This window comes from Mirounga leonina, unplaced genomic scaffold (genome assembly GCF_011800145.1).
Source record: "Mirounga leonina isolate KUSES-001 unplaced genomic scaffold, KU_Mleo_1.0 Mir_179, whole genome shotgun sequence".
NCBI lineage: Eukaryota > Metazoa > Chordata > Mammalia > Carnivora > Phocidae > Mirounga > Mirounga leonina.
Window position 1 is genome coordinate 7319472 of NW_023270466.1, and position 14830 is coordinate 7334301.

At 42.2% G+C, this 14830-nt stretch overlaps 1 protein-coding gene across 8 annotated transcripts in view; it reads right to left on the reverse strand.

Moving 5' to 3' along the window:
* Positions 1 to 13100, reverse strand: part of CDC14B (cell division cycle 14B) — a 110705-nt gene extending 97605 nt beyond the window's left edge. For all 8 annotated transcript variants that reach the window (XR_004682782.1, XM_035024467.1, XM_035024465.1 and 5 more), the window contains exon 1: positions 12881 to 13100. Coding sequence is in view for 7 of the 8 variants with exons in the window: in XM_035024467.1 (XP_034880358.1) it covers positions 12881 to 13040 (160 nt within the window). In the remaining variant the exon portion in view is untranslated. The remainder of the gene's footprint in view (positions 1 to 12880) is intronic.
* Positions 13101 to 14830: the final 1730 nt, after the last annotated feature.

A 14830-nucleotide genomic window follows, 5' to 3' on the forward strand; every position in this document is an offset into this window, starting at 1 on the left:
CCTTACACAATTCCCTCCAAGGGTCTCTAGCTCTCCCACTGCTTCTTTCTAACAAACCCACCCTGTCCCATGCATACATTTTCTCAACATTTGCTATCAAAAATACCTCACACCCCACCAGGACACAACAGAGTGACAGTAATGCACTCAATTCAGGATAACAGTTGAGCACTAACTAGCTGAAAACTGACAATAGCACTTAGGAGCACACACACAAAATTTAACAATACAGCCTGACTCTGGAGGCACACTGAAGAGCTCCACTTAGACCCTTCCCCCACCAGCACTTTCCAATTTCACCAACATCTCCTGCAGGGCTTTCTCTAGACTACAGGGCCCATTTTGGCCATCGTCACAGCACTTCAAAATTATCACTCACCCCCCACTCTAAGTTACCGGTTAAAAAATATCCCAGTCCCCTTAACCCTCATATGTTCTATACTGCCGTCAGATTTCCCTATGGGATCAAACTCTAGTTAGTACAGAAGTAACCCGCCTAATATAATGAGCATTCTTTCCCACTCATAACCCTCTCACTTCCCCACTCTCTTTGGAGAGTTTTCTGGGATCATATCCCAAAGAAAGTACTGTGTTGGAATCCTTGACTCAGTCTGTGCTGGGGAAGCCAAAACAAGACAATGACCACAGTTTTATATATGCCTATTTATTCTTAGTAAAATTATTTTGAAGACAATATAATTACAACAAAGCAGCACTGCATAGGGTTATGTTAAATGACATTGTTTAAAAATTGCTTTTGTGGCATAACCAACAAAACTTATTAATCCTATTCATAAATCTCTAATAATTAGAATAACATTTGTTTTCTGACCATTTTAAAATAAAGCCCTTAATCCAAAGCTTTGATTTGGGAAAAAAAAAAAAATGCTTATTGCTTAGCCTTCAAAAAAATCCCACATTGTTATTTTAGAAATTCCCGAAAGTATCACATTACAAAAAAAGCCTCCTCCTCGTGCACTGCTGGTAGGAATGTAAATTGGTGCAGCCACTGTGGAAAACAGTATGGAGGGTCCTCAAAAAATTAAAAATAGAACTACTATATGATCCAGCAATTCCACTACTGGGTATTTACCCAAAGAAAATGAAAATACTAATTTGAAAAGATACATGCACCCCTATATTTACTGCATTATTTATAATAGCAAAGATATGGAAGCAACCTGGATACCCATCATCCATAGACGAAGAAATAAGGAAGATGTGGTGTGTGTGTGTAAAGATATATACACACAATGGAATATTACACAGCCATAAAAAAGAAATGAGACCCCTTTCATTTGGTACAACATGGATGGACCCAGGGGGTATTATGCTAAGTGAACTAAGTCAGACTCAGAAAGACAAATACTATACGATTTCACTCAATAAGTGGAATCTAAAAAACAAAACAAATGAATAAACAAAAAGAATTAGAAATGTAAATACAGAGAACAAACTGATGGTTGCCAGAGGGAAGGTGGGTAGCGGGATGGGCAAAATGTGTGAAGAGAAGTGGGAGATACAGTTTTCCAGTAACAGAATAAGTCACAGGGATGTAAGGTACAGCATAGGGAATATAGTCAATGGTATTGTAATAGCCTTGTATGATGACAGATGGTAGCTACACTTGTGATGAGCATAGCATAAGGTAGAGAATTGTTGAATCACTATGTCCTGCACATGAAACAAATGTAACATTGTGGGCCAACTATATTTCAAGTAAAAAAGAAAGAAAAATTTAAAAAGAAAAAGAAAAAAATTCCTTTGTAATTGTGCCTAGAAATGGTTGTCTTCTGAATCTGCCCATTTAACCCCTAAAAATTTATTTGATCAAAACAATCTGAATAGGTTCCAGTAGATAAAGGATGCTTTAAGGTTTATGGTCCTTCTCCTGCTCTCCGGAGTAAGAGAGATTACATTAAAGTACTTTTTCATTTTGGAGCAGAGCTGTTATTTAATTTAGGTTAACTACCACATCTTGATTCTTGTTGCTGGCAGAATGGGAGAGCACTGTGAGACAGGTTGAGGGGGTAGAAGAGGGTATTTCCCCCACACTGGAGTAGAGTCTATCCCCCATCCCAGCAGTCACCAAACCCTGACAACTGCCACCACAGTAGGGACAAGGTGCTGTCAGCAGGAAGAAAGCAGACTGGTGTTACCGTTATCAAGAACGGTTCCCGCTGGGTGCCTGAGTGGCTCAGTTGGTTAAGCAACTGCCTTCGGCTCAGGTCACGATCCCGGAGTTTCAGGATCCAGTCCCGCCTCAGGCTTCCCTGCTCAGCAGCGAGCCTGCTTCTCCCTCTGACCCCTCTTCTTGTGCTCGCTTGCTCTCTCTCTGTCTCAAATAAATAAATAAAATCTTAAAAAAAAAAAAAAAAAAAAAAAAAGAATGGTTCCTGCTGGTTCTGGGGGTAGAGGGAAGAAGAGAATCTTTTAAAACAGTGCTCAAGCCTCTTTTCTCATTCATTCAGAGACATCCATCTTTGATTGTCCGTGACATTCACCGATAAGCCCCTCTATGTGACAGATTTAAGATATATCACCCTGTTCCATGGGCTCCTATCACTTCCCAGGGATCTGGTCAAGTGTGAAATCTCTATTGCAGCCCTAGAAGCAGCAACTGCAAGGATGAGACCATAAAATGCACTCAAACATATCCTGAGTGAATTTGTGCTTCGAGCCCTTTCAGTCACAATAGTTTAGAGTATATTAATAGTGAAGTTAAAATCCCAACCTCGATTGTGTTTGCTAGCTAAATCCTAAGCTTTTATTTGAGTTTATTGTCAAAAGGAACTAAATGCATGTTAAGATGATTCAGTTTCATGTATAAGGTGCTTCCAACAAGCTACCTAATGACGGTATTACAATAAAAAAATTCCAAGAGCAGTCTGAGAACAGCTCCCAAAACTGTAAAAACCATAATGTTAATTCTGTTATATTCATGTCAAAGCAATACTTCCTCAGCACCTATAAAAGAATCAGAATGCTTTTCAGTTCTCGGTTCAAGTCACACAAACCAAATCTAGTTCTTAAAATATTTGGGAATCTTCGTCTTTAGTGCCTTCAATTCAAGAAGCAATACTCAGCTTAAAAGGTGCTCTGTGGGGGTGCCTGGGTGGCTCAGTCGTTGGGCATCTGTCTTCGGCTCGGGTCGTGATCCCAGGGTGCTGGGATCGGCCCTGCATCGGGCTCCCTGCTCAGCAGGAAGCCTGCTTCTCCCTCTCCCACTCCCCCTGCTTGTGTTCCTGCTCTGTGTCTCTCTCTGTCAAATAAATAAACAAGATCTTAAAAAAAAAAAAAAAAAAGAGGTGCTCTGTAATTACTTCCTACCAATAAATAATGTATTTTTAAAAAACAAACAAGGTACCTCATTTTTAAATTATATCGTCTGGGATGCTCTTGAGATTCAAATTACAGATACAGAATTGGAATGGAGACCTTTTACTTCAGCTGTGTTTTGCAGAAATAGGGTTTTCAGTATATTATTAACTATATACATTTATATATATTTATACTATTCATATACATACTGCATTCATATATGTATATGATTAGTTAGATACCACAATTAAGCTTTTCCCCCTTGTCTCTTTTAAGGTTTAAAACACACACCTACACCCACACCCCCACACTCCCACGAGAAAGACACCTTAAGACAGATCGTTTTCACCACACACTGGAAAAAATAATTCACTTTGTGTAGGAATTATGGAGTGACATTTCCATCACAAAATTCTCTCAAACTGACATTGTGTAAATGAAGAGAGCAAAACTACATAATGACTGATTCCTTCATTACCTGTCTTCACTGAGATGATGACTTAATAGTCTATGCCTTCTCATTCTTTCAGGGATGTTGCTATAAATCTTCACATCTCCTCCCTTCCTCAATAACACCTGGCTCAATCCCTTGTTCAAGGTAGTTGCTCAATAAATATTTGTTAAATGGATACACTAATTAATTCCATAGCACAATTCATACAACTACAAATGAGTATAAATGAGCAAAATGCAGAGAATGATTCAGCTGAGATGGTCCTAAAATGGAGGGCTTTGCAGAATTCAGAATCTGTAATGATATTATGGCATTATGGATTGGGTATAAAAAGATCAATGTCATAAACTGCAGTGCCAAGAAAGTAATTTTACTTTCAAATTAGAACTTGAAGGAACAACAAACACCATCGACATTGGGAACAAGATGTTTTTCTTTTGTGAAAAGTACACTGGCAACCAAATTTTAATAGTATAAAAGTGAACTACCTGAGAAATGAAGTCAATATGTGATATTACACAATTAGAATAAATTTACCCAGCCTACTTTCCTCAGCTTTTCAGACTCCAAGACAATGGGACCAAATCTTTGAACTGACTGGTGAATAAAGCCCTCTAAGAGAACTGCTCCTCTAGAATATAAATAATACTAAGAATTAAAGGAGCTGAATAAAAGACCAAGAGAATAAAGGCAGAAATTTTTTTAATTAGAATTATTATACATATGGAGCCACTTGTATTTGTTCTTTTGATAACTGGCCTTATTTGAGGTACTTGAAAATGAAATGGAATCAGAATACTTTCAATTTTTTAATAGAATATGAAAGAGCTTCCCCATTCCCAAAGTTTAAGTTGGCATTTCATGAGTATTTCCTCGTGCCAAAAACAATAAATAAGATATAAGCCTGTCCATTAAGCAAAGAAATGCCTAGAAAGAACTAAGTGACTTCGCAAAAGAAAAAAACAAATCAAGAATAGCTGTTTGGTTATAACAACTCATTCTATGCATCCTTTCAGCAAGAGGCTACAAAAGTGAGATTCAATTATAATAGAAAAAGTTTAGTATTACCAAAAACATCCACTATCGCAAACATAGCATTAATAATAAACCCAGTAAAATATCACAGAAACTACTGTCAGCATTACCTGTACACAGAAACCAACAAAACTTTTCATATAAAGACAAATTTCAACTTAAGTCATAAACATACAAAGGATACTCTACAGTTATAGAAAACTGAATCTGCTACCCAAGACTAAATTTAAGACAAGCAAACAGGAAGGGACGGAACCAAGAATGACAACTAACAGATTAAATCTACAGTTTTAAAATCATCAGAAAGCACTGCAAAGTAGAGTCAATGATCTGAATACCTTTGTTGGAGCAGTATCCATGAAAAGCTATAGAAAAAAGAGAAAGAGAGAGAAGGGCGTAAAACTTTCATATAAACTAGAGAATCCAGATGAGACGCACACATTCCAGTTAAATAGCCTTGTATTTAGGAAATTAAAATCAATTTTATTTTAGAAAATGTTTTCTAAGGTAATCCCTGTCTAATATGGTAGTCAGCACTTCTAGAAATTAAGTGACTAACCTCAGAAGCTAAAAACCAAATAATGTAAAGAAATGATATCTGAAGATTGGTTAGCTCCTACCAAACCAGTTTCTGTGTCTCTGTATCAATCTGACCACTTTTTTTGCCCACAACCCCTGTACCTACTTACCTCACTCATAAAGGTGCCTGTCCTAAATGAGGAACAGCTTTGAAATGTTTGAAACCAGTCTATCCATGCTTTTCATTCAACTGAAATTATGTAAAAGTAATTTTAATGTGAAGGACCTTAAGGAACTAAGATTAAAAATACTCTGTAGCTAGTATGGAAAGGAAAATAAAATACTGGCTACTAAAATTATTTTGTTCTCAGTGTAATTAAAGGAAAAGATTTAAACATGTAATTTCTTATTTATGTCTAATTCCCACGCTTTCCAAATACATTGGGTCTCCATGCCACAAATTAAGCACGAAAAGGCCCACTGAAAGGCCATTTTGTTTTACTCAAAATAACAACAAAAAAAATGTCCTACTGTTTATAATATGCACCACCAGTATCAAATATTTTGGATCTGTGAAATACTCTTTTAAAACGATGTTCTAGGGCACAGTTATGCTTTAACCACTCTGAAGAGTTTATATTCTATCAGTAAAGAATTTATTTGTTTTATTTTCCATAACCTTCTACCTGAGGCTCTCCCATGAGGCCTTTTCATCTTTACAAAGCCCCCACCCCCCAAGCTTAGCTGCAATTTAATATAAGGCAATATACAGACTCTTCAGTGTAATAAAAATACGTAACAGCCTCAAAAAGGAAGAAACGGCTCTGGTTTATTCTTCCTCTTACAAGGAATCTTTAAAGAGAAACGGTAACATTTTTCCCAAGGCAGAAAAAATTGTCAACGCAGTGCTAAATCTCTTCCAGCGCTTTGACAAATACTGAACCAGCCTCATCCGGAGCGCTTCTGCCCTGAAGATCATTCTCAGAAGCAGAGAAAGGAACACACTTGCATTTTCACTGTGCTGATTCACTGAACCTTTTGTGCATGTACACGTATGGGGGAAATGTTTGCTTCTGAGCTGGAAACCTTTCCAGCCATGGTGACTGTCTCAGTCTGCCCTTGGTATCCCTGAGCCACTGCAGGCGCCCTTGTAATACTAGAGACCGTTTATGGAGCCTGGCTGTCAAGGAGGCACCAAGCCAGGCACTTCACATGCATCTGCTTCAGTTCTTCCAACAATGCTATGCACTTTTTACTTTCAAACAGATGAGAGAAAAGAGGCTCCAAAAGGTTATTAACAATCCAGCTGTGTTCAGTTCCCCTGAAGGCAGACACTAGCTGTCCCTGGTGTCCGCATGCCTAACCACTAGAATTAACTCTTCAAATACCCAATGAACACAGTTTTTCATCCCCAAAGATTTCAACCATGATATGGCTCCTCTTTAAGCTAGTTATTCCTCAGACCCTCCAAGTTTTAGCTAGTTTACCCCCAGACCTTCCAAGTTTCATTTTCTCAATTAGCACGGAAAACTCCATGAGAACAGGGATTATCTCCAGCAGTGACCTATTTTTACCATTTGAGGGGAAGGAAAAAAAAAAAAAGCCTGGCAGAGTAGGTATTCATTACAATTTGGTTGAATGAATGAACTATTTAGAAAATCTGGGCTGTGATGACAGCCAATATGGACAACAGCATGAGTGCAGGAGGACCTGAACTGTGTATGTAGTTTCCTCATGTTTCCAAATTCACTAGGTAATTATCTAAATTCAACTTTACAAGCTACGACTTATGGAGTATCTACTAGGACATCACCTGCTAGTCTATGTAAACACACGACTAAATAGTACATGGCCAACAAATCATTTATGTACAACTCTGCTGAAATAGCTTTATCTGTTGGAAAGAATAAAAGCCAGGTAGTATGGCTTTCCCAAAAAGAAAGTGCATCAATTTCGTCAAAATCACTTATCTCTTGTGTTAGCTTCTGAGAGAAAAGTGGATGGTTGTGGTATTTCAAGATGATCTCTTGAAATTCTTTCAATAACAAAACACCTGTCCTGTCAATTCAGAGATCCCCAGAGACTATCTCAGAAACTTCCAAGAAATGTCACTGGTACGCACCCAATGCCATCCTTCCATTCTAAAAATCCACAACGTGGTTTCATTCCAGCTCTCCCCCACAAAAACTGGTGAAATTCATTCCCATTCCAAGGCACAGAGAAATTACAGCAGGCACCGAATGGCGACTCCTAGCATTAGTACCATCTCTGTCGTCCAGTTATTCCACTTTCCCTTCATCTCTGTGCCCAACCACTCTGTCCACTGAAACAGTAACAACACAACTATGTTAAGTTTTTGTGTGTGGTGCCCCAGTACCTAAGGATTTAGACCTAAAACAGGTAACTAACATGACACCATCAGAAGTAAAGATGTTGAAGACTTAAGCACATAAATCAAGAAAATAAATTAGAAATAAGTCATAAGCAAGAAGGAAAACGAACACTACATACTTTGATGAGCTTCAATTATTGAAACTCAGTAATCTACTACATGAAAGTCTTGAAGAAAAATGAATTTATTTCCTCCTTGAATCAGTGCCCTGGTAACTGTATTCTTTTTTTATCAAGAAAAATACACTTCTATCACAGCAAACAATGAATATGAAGGACTATTTTACATAGTAAGAATTCATTAAATACTTTTTGAATTAATGAATAAATTTTCCCTGTCTAATAATGTCTAATGTGAATTTTTTAAATCCTAAAAAGAAAAGAAGGGGGGTAGAGGCAGTGCTATATCTGTTTAATTTGATGAGTATCTGATATACCATTAATTGGTGCTTTTAAATGACAATCCTGACCTCAACTAGAGCTTCTCCAATAAAATTATTTACTGTTATAATATAGACAGTCTTAAAGAGAGAGACTATCATGGCAGATACTGAAAGAAAAAAAAATTTTTAAGACAAACCACCAAAAATCTTTTTTAGCCAATAGTTATTACCAATTACTTTTACTAGTCAGAAGTTTAAAAAATAAAGAAGTAAAATAAATTTAAGTTCTGTACCAACTATTAAATCCTATAAATTATCAAGCATAGGGATAATACAATAATTTCAGTCTTTAAATTTTTTTCCTATATTAATAAAGAGGAAAGGAGAATGTACACTATCATTTATGGCCCTATTTAAGGGATAGGAATATAGAGATAAAAAGATTCAGACTTCTGACTGCAAGGAGGTTCATAGGAAAATCAAAAACCTGTGTCCAACATTTTTCCTTTGGTACTTCTCCCATCTTGAGAGAGATCTAATTCCAAAGCCGACCAAAAACCCTCTTCTCTTCCCTTCTTCCCCAGCTTCCCTGACTGATAACAACTCATTCTGATTATATCTTTACTCAGTATCTCTTTCACATTAATGTATAGTTTACAGTTTTTATCTTTTATGATCTTTTTTTTAACATAATACACTGGAACTGCACCAGGAATACAGCTTATGTAAAAATCCACGTCATTGCACATGGCAAGAACTGAGTAAATGGCCAATGAGAGGTAGATGGCGTCCACATGGGAATAAAACATCGGTCAGCTCCTAGTAAATGGCCAGTGTAGCCAGGTGGCTGGCTAGAAACTAAAAAAAGTGACCACATAACAAAGGACTACAGGGATGGGGCGCCTGAGTGGTTCAGTCATTAAGTGTCTGCCTTCGGCTTAGGTCATGATCCCAGGGTCCTGGGATCGGGCCCTGCGTTGGGCTCCCTGCTCGCAGGGAGGCCTGCTTCTCCCTCTCCCATTCTCCCTGCTTGTGTTCCCTCTCGTGCTCTCTCTCTGTCAAGTAAATAAATAAAATCTTTAAAAAAAAACCCAACCAAACAAAAAAAAAACAAAGGACTACAGGGAACAAAAATAGGCATTAAGCATCCTGTATTAAACATATACACCAGGGGTGCATGGGTGGCTCAGTCAGTTAAGAGACAGACTTTTGATTGCGGCTCAGCATCCTGGGATGGAGCCCCAATGGGCTCTGTGCTCACTGGGGAGTCAGCTTGAGATTCTCTCTCTTCCTCTCCCCACCCCCCCAAATCCCCCCACCGCAGGCACTGGAACTCTCTTATTCTCTCTAAAATAAATAAGTCAATCTTCAAAAAAAAATGTATACACCACCATGAAATATACTGCAATCTATGGGAATGGAATTTGACTTAACAGATAAAATAGGTTGCAATAAAAATAACAAGGCAATAAAGTAAAAAAAAAAAAAAAAATGTATTTAAGGGCAGAGTGGGCAAAAGTGATAATGTGCATTAAGTTTTATGAACCAACCCCACTGGTAAATAATCTTCACAATCCTGTAAAAGGTGTTGGTAAGGATGAGGAATAAATTGCTGGTGGGAAATGCTGGTGGTACAGCAGCTTTGGAAAAGTCTGGCAGGTTAAACATGGCGTTACCATGCAAACCTGCAATTCCACTCCTAGGTGTGTATATGCAAAGCAACTGAAAACATCTCCACACAAAAACTTGTACATCAATGTTCATAGCAGCATTATTCATAATCACCAAAAAAAGTCCACCAATGAATGGATAAACCTCTATATATTTTGGCCTGGCCTCTTCACTTCTACTTTGCTCTGCAGAGACAATCATACATGTAGGTAGATACATACACTGATGCGACTGCTGCCATTTACAGGGACTGAAAACCCCCCACATAACCATTTACTTATTGTCATTATATAAATCACAATTCAGCCATACTATGCAATATCATACAGCCATTAAAAGAGGACTCTTCTTGCTGATATGGCACAATTTATAGAAACTTAAGTATGCACAGAAAAAGGAAAGAAAATATTACTGGAGAGACTAACTATATATATCTCCTTTCCTAATGCTCAACTTGAAAAATATTAAGAAAACAAACTGAGGGAAAAACAAGTTGGGGAGGATGGGACCAGGTTGCCACTTGTTGATGAGGTTTCAAGCCTTTCCTCCAAACCCAATAAAAAGTAATCTGCACCCTGCATCCAAAGTTACTTTATTTTTTTCACCCCATTGCCCCAAAGTTACTTTGATTTGTCTTATTTGTCACCCTGAAACAGACTGATTCAGTATCATTTTTCTAAGAAGCCAAGACTGTCACTAAGGGATACCTGGAAGAATTCCAGGCAAAGTTGACTCCCTTACGTCCCCCTTTACACTGAGACTGGACCCTTCCATTATCTGGGCTTATAATCTAAACAGCATTTTGATTTTATATAATGCACCACCTCTTTCCTCAATATTCGGCTTAGCAATATTTTCTGAAGTTAAATCATTATTGTGTTCAGCAAAGCCCGCCATGAAGGAGGAAGAAGATCTAGCCCAATGGCTTGACTTTACAAAACTTCCTTTTGATGGAGACAACCTAAATGCTCATCAATAGGGAGCTGTCTTGGGGCACCTGGGTGGCTCAGAGGGTTAAGCGTCTGCCTTCGGCTCAGGTCATGATCTCAGGGTCCTGGGATCGAGTCCCGCATCGGGCTTCCTGCTCCTTGGGAGCCTGCTTCTCCCTCTGCCTCTCTCTCTCTCTGTCTCTCATGAATAAATAAATTAAAAAAAAACTTAAAAAAAAAAATAGGGAGCTGTCTAAACAAATTATAAAACATATGTATTTAGGGGGCGCCTGCCTGGCTCGGTCGGTAGAGCATGCGATTCTTGATCTCGGGGTTGTGAGTTCCAGCCTCACGTTGAGTGTAGAAATTACTTAAAAATAAATAAATAAAATGAAATCTTAAAAAAAAAAACACATATTTAAATCCACATGTACTTTATAATTTTATTTTCTAAAACCGTATCTACTTTGGCCTACGCAGTAATTAAAATCAAATGAAGCAGTTTTGCATGTACTAACCGTTCTGCTAAGAGATAATACTGCGAAGAAAAAACAATGTGCAAAACAACATGTATGCTACCATGCTTGAGTATGATAGAGAATACACAGGTGTATACACACACAGTCTCTTTCTGGAAGGATTCATAGGAAACTCGAAACTTCAGTTGCCTCTGGGGAAGGACACCAGGAGGCTGCGATCAACTTTTCACTGTAAACTCCTGTGCACCTTTGGAACGAAGGGTGCGTTACTTGCCCTAAAATTAAACGCTATGAAGCGAGGTTCCTTTGAAGAGGTATAGACAACAAAGGCGTAAGGAATGTGTGGTGTCGTTACCCGCCCCCCCCTCCCCCCGAGCCCTCCTTGGCGAGGCTATCTCCCCGGGAGTGCACCGCCTGTTGGGACCCGGTCTCAGCCTCAGAAAGCTGGCTGCATCTCCACCAGCGCCACGCGCTACGGTGGACCCGGGCAGGTGCCAGCCGGAGACGGGCATTTAAGGCAACCCCTTCCTCCCTCCACAGTTCCCACGGGCCATCCACCCCGCGCCGAGAAACCTTCCCCTCTACTCGCAGCTTTATTAAAATGGACCTTCAGTTTCCAACTGTCCATCAAGCTAGAAAACAATTTCTACTAAATTTGTGTTTGCCCGAACCCTTTCTAAATTAATATTCTGACCACTCCAGCTCACCTGGCTTATCAAAGGCTAAGGGCGGGAAACAGTTTATATATAAAATCCCACACGCCAAGGCTTACACATCCCGCGCCACAGAAAACACTGCAAATTCCCTCAAAATTGTAGACACCTATGCTGTTTACAAAGCGTTTCCACATACATCATCACATTTAATGCCTTCACACGCTTTAGTGTCAATCCTGGCAAATCCAACAGCTGCCAAATTGGATTTATTAGTCTTCAAGAACTGTAGAATCAGCGCTAATAAGAAAACAGCTATCAAAGGGCTGCTTTTCTACCTGCTCTGGCTGGCTGCGATTTCTCAAAAGTAACAACTCTGGGCATTCGGCACGCAGAACGGCTCACAAACCATCAGTGTGACACATTCCTTGTGGAAGCAAGGGAGAGGAGCTAGCGCGAGGAGGTCCGGGTGTGCTCGCGCGCGCTGGGGAGGGGGCGAGGGCGGTGCGCACCCGCGCGAGGACGTGGGAACGCCGCACGAGGCGGGACTCCATTTCCTCCACAGCAGCCGAGGTGGGGCGAACGCCCAACAAGCAGGGCAGCTGCTCCCCGGCCGGCGCGTTTCGCGCGCTCGGAGAATCCTCTGGGCTGATTCAGAGGTTCAGGCTCCTGTGAGGGCCAACCGAGCTTGCAGCCCGGGGAGGCGCTATCAACCCGAACTTAGAAAAAGCCTGAGGCGCCGAGCTGACGCCAGCAATTTAAGAAAGGTGACCCTCGCGGCCCATCTTGCCGGGGTAGGAGAGTGCAAAACGGATAAAGTTACAGCTCGCAACACACGCAGATGGAAAGTCGGGGTAGGGGGGCGCTCCCAGGGAGCCGGGCCGCTGAAGGGGGTGTGGCCGGTGGGGCTTTTATGGGAGTGGGGGCGGAGGCGTGTCAGTCGGGCCCGGGAGGCGCCTCCACTGCCTGGGAGGGTGGGCTAGGACCCCCGCGCGGGGTGCCGAGTGCCTGGGGCGCCCCGCCACGCGCTCGCTCGCCGGCTCACCGGTGATGTCCAGGTACAGGTCGTCCTGCTGGTCCAGGCGGTGCAGTTCCTGCGACGTGGAGCTGCGGCTCTTTTTCACTCCCTGCGAGGACGCCGAGCAGCGCCGCGAGCAGGGGGGCGCGGCGGCCCAGCTCGGCCGCCGCTCGCTCTTCCGCTTCATGGAGGCGGCCGCGGCCCGTCAGGGGGCCACGACCATGGCCCCGCTCGCCCGCCGAGGCCCCCGCCAGCGCCGCGCGCGGGCGCTCGGGGCGGCGGGCGCGGAGCGGCGCTGCGGGGACGGCGGGCGCCGGTCGAGCCCGGCGGGAGGCGGCCGCGCAGGAGCCGGAGGAGGGGCCGGGCCCACCGCGCCTGCCCCGCTCCCTCCTGCGGCCGCCGCGGGACCCGCGCCGCAGCCCTGGCTACAGCACCTCCTGCCGCCGCCGACGCCCCCCAGCCCGTCCCCAGGTGCCCGCAGCCCGCTGGCGCTGCCGAGGCGACGGTGCTGCCGCCGGCTGCTGGGGCTGCCTGGGGTAACCGCGCGCGCCCACCGCAGCCGCGAACGCTGCTGCCGAGGCGCGGGAGCACAGCGGGCCGCGGCTCCCGGGGACCCCAGGGGGGCTGTTCCGTGGACCTTCATTCACAAAAAAGGGCCCACAACCCTCCTCGGGGCCCGCAGATTGGGGCTTTTCATTGGTCAGTGAGGCGTGACGTCACGCAGACGGGGCCTTTCTACAGGCAGGTACCTGGTGACGCCATAAAGAAAAGTCTGAGTGGTTCCGCCAATCAAATATAAAAGTGTGCTCGCGACCCTCCGCCTGCCCCCAACTTTTGTTTTTTCTGTTTTCCTCCGGTGCTGAGACCTCAGGTCCCAACTTCCTTTAGTGAGTCACCGAAGCTTTACACAACCCCATCCTAATAACTTAACTCCAGTTCTTTGGCATGTGTATTTTTAAAAGTATTTAAGGGCTTTCCTTGTAATCGCGCCAAGTGAAAAGGATTCTTGCCATGGCTGCTGGCTTGGAAAAGAGTATGGACTGATTAAATTGTCCGCCGCTCTGTAGACTTGAGGTAAAGTTGGTATCACAACCGACGAACTATTTAAATCACCTACACTCTATCGACCTATGAGTGTGCCCAGCATTCAAAAAGACTAAGCCAGGGCTTCTTAGGGGGTCGATAAACCTACCGTGGAAACATGATACACCGTACGGTTTGTCTCGTAATTCCTCTTGGCATCCAGTACTCGCATTTAACTCAGTAATTTTATACACCAGTTGCTGAGTTTTTCTTACCTAAAGTGTCGACAGGTCCAATTATTGAAGTATTGAAGCAAGTGGCGAATTTAATCCTTGAACTTTAATCCTGCAAACTGGAGTCGTATCTTTTTCTTCTGGGTTAAAATAATGCCTGATATTTAGGGAACTTAACCAAAACTGTCATTTTGGAGGGACTTTAAACAAATTTGCATGGTAGCATCTAAGAAGTTGAATAGATTGGAGGGCAATCTTTAGATTTCATAGCCCCGAATTTTACGTCTTGCAAGCTTTCCTAATTTTTCACCAGCATTTTAACGTTTTATCCTGCAGTTCCGCAATTACTGCCAACCTCTAGAATTCTAGAGAAAGAGTCTAGAGAAAGAATGAATTTGAGTCAGTCTCCCTAGAAGCGTCTCAAAAATGCAAATTTTGATGGAGTACTTCCCCGGGGGCTATTTGACTTCTATTGTTTAAGGCCTTTACCCTTTAGCGCTGCTAATTAAGGAGGAAAGGGGGCTGGGGAAAGAAGGTTCTGCATCACTGACTCAGCTGAACAGTCTGGAACTACAGATCAGCCACTTAGACCAGAAGCTTAGTAATCATGTTCTTTCATCCTGTTTCCCCTAAGGAAATCAGTGAAGGCCTTGAATTAAAAATGGTCTACCTGTTTGTCTGCAGGGGCAGCAATGAAGCAAGAGAATTGGGAGCTTGTGGA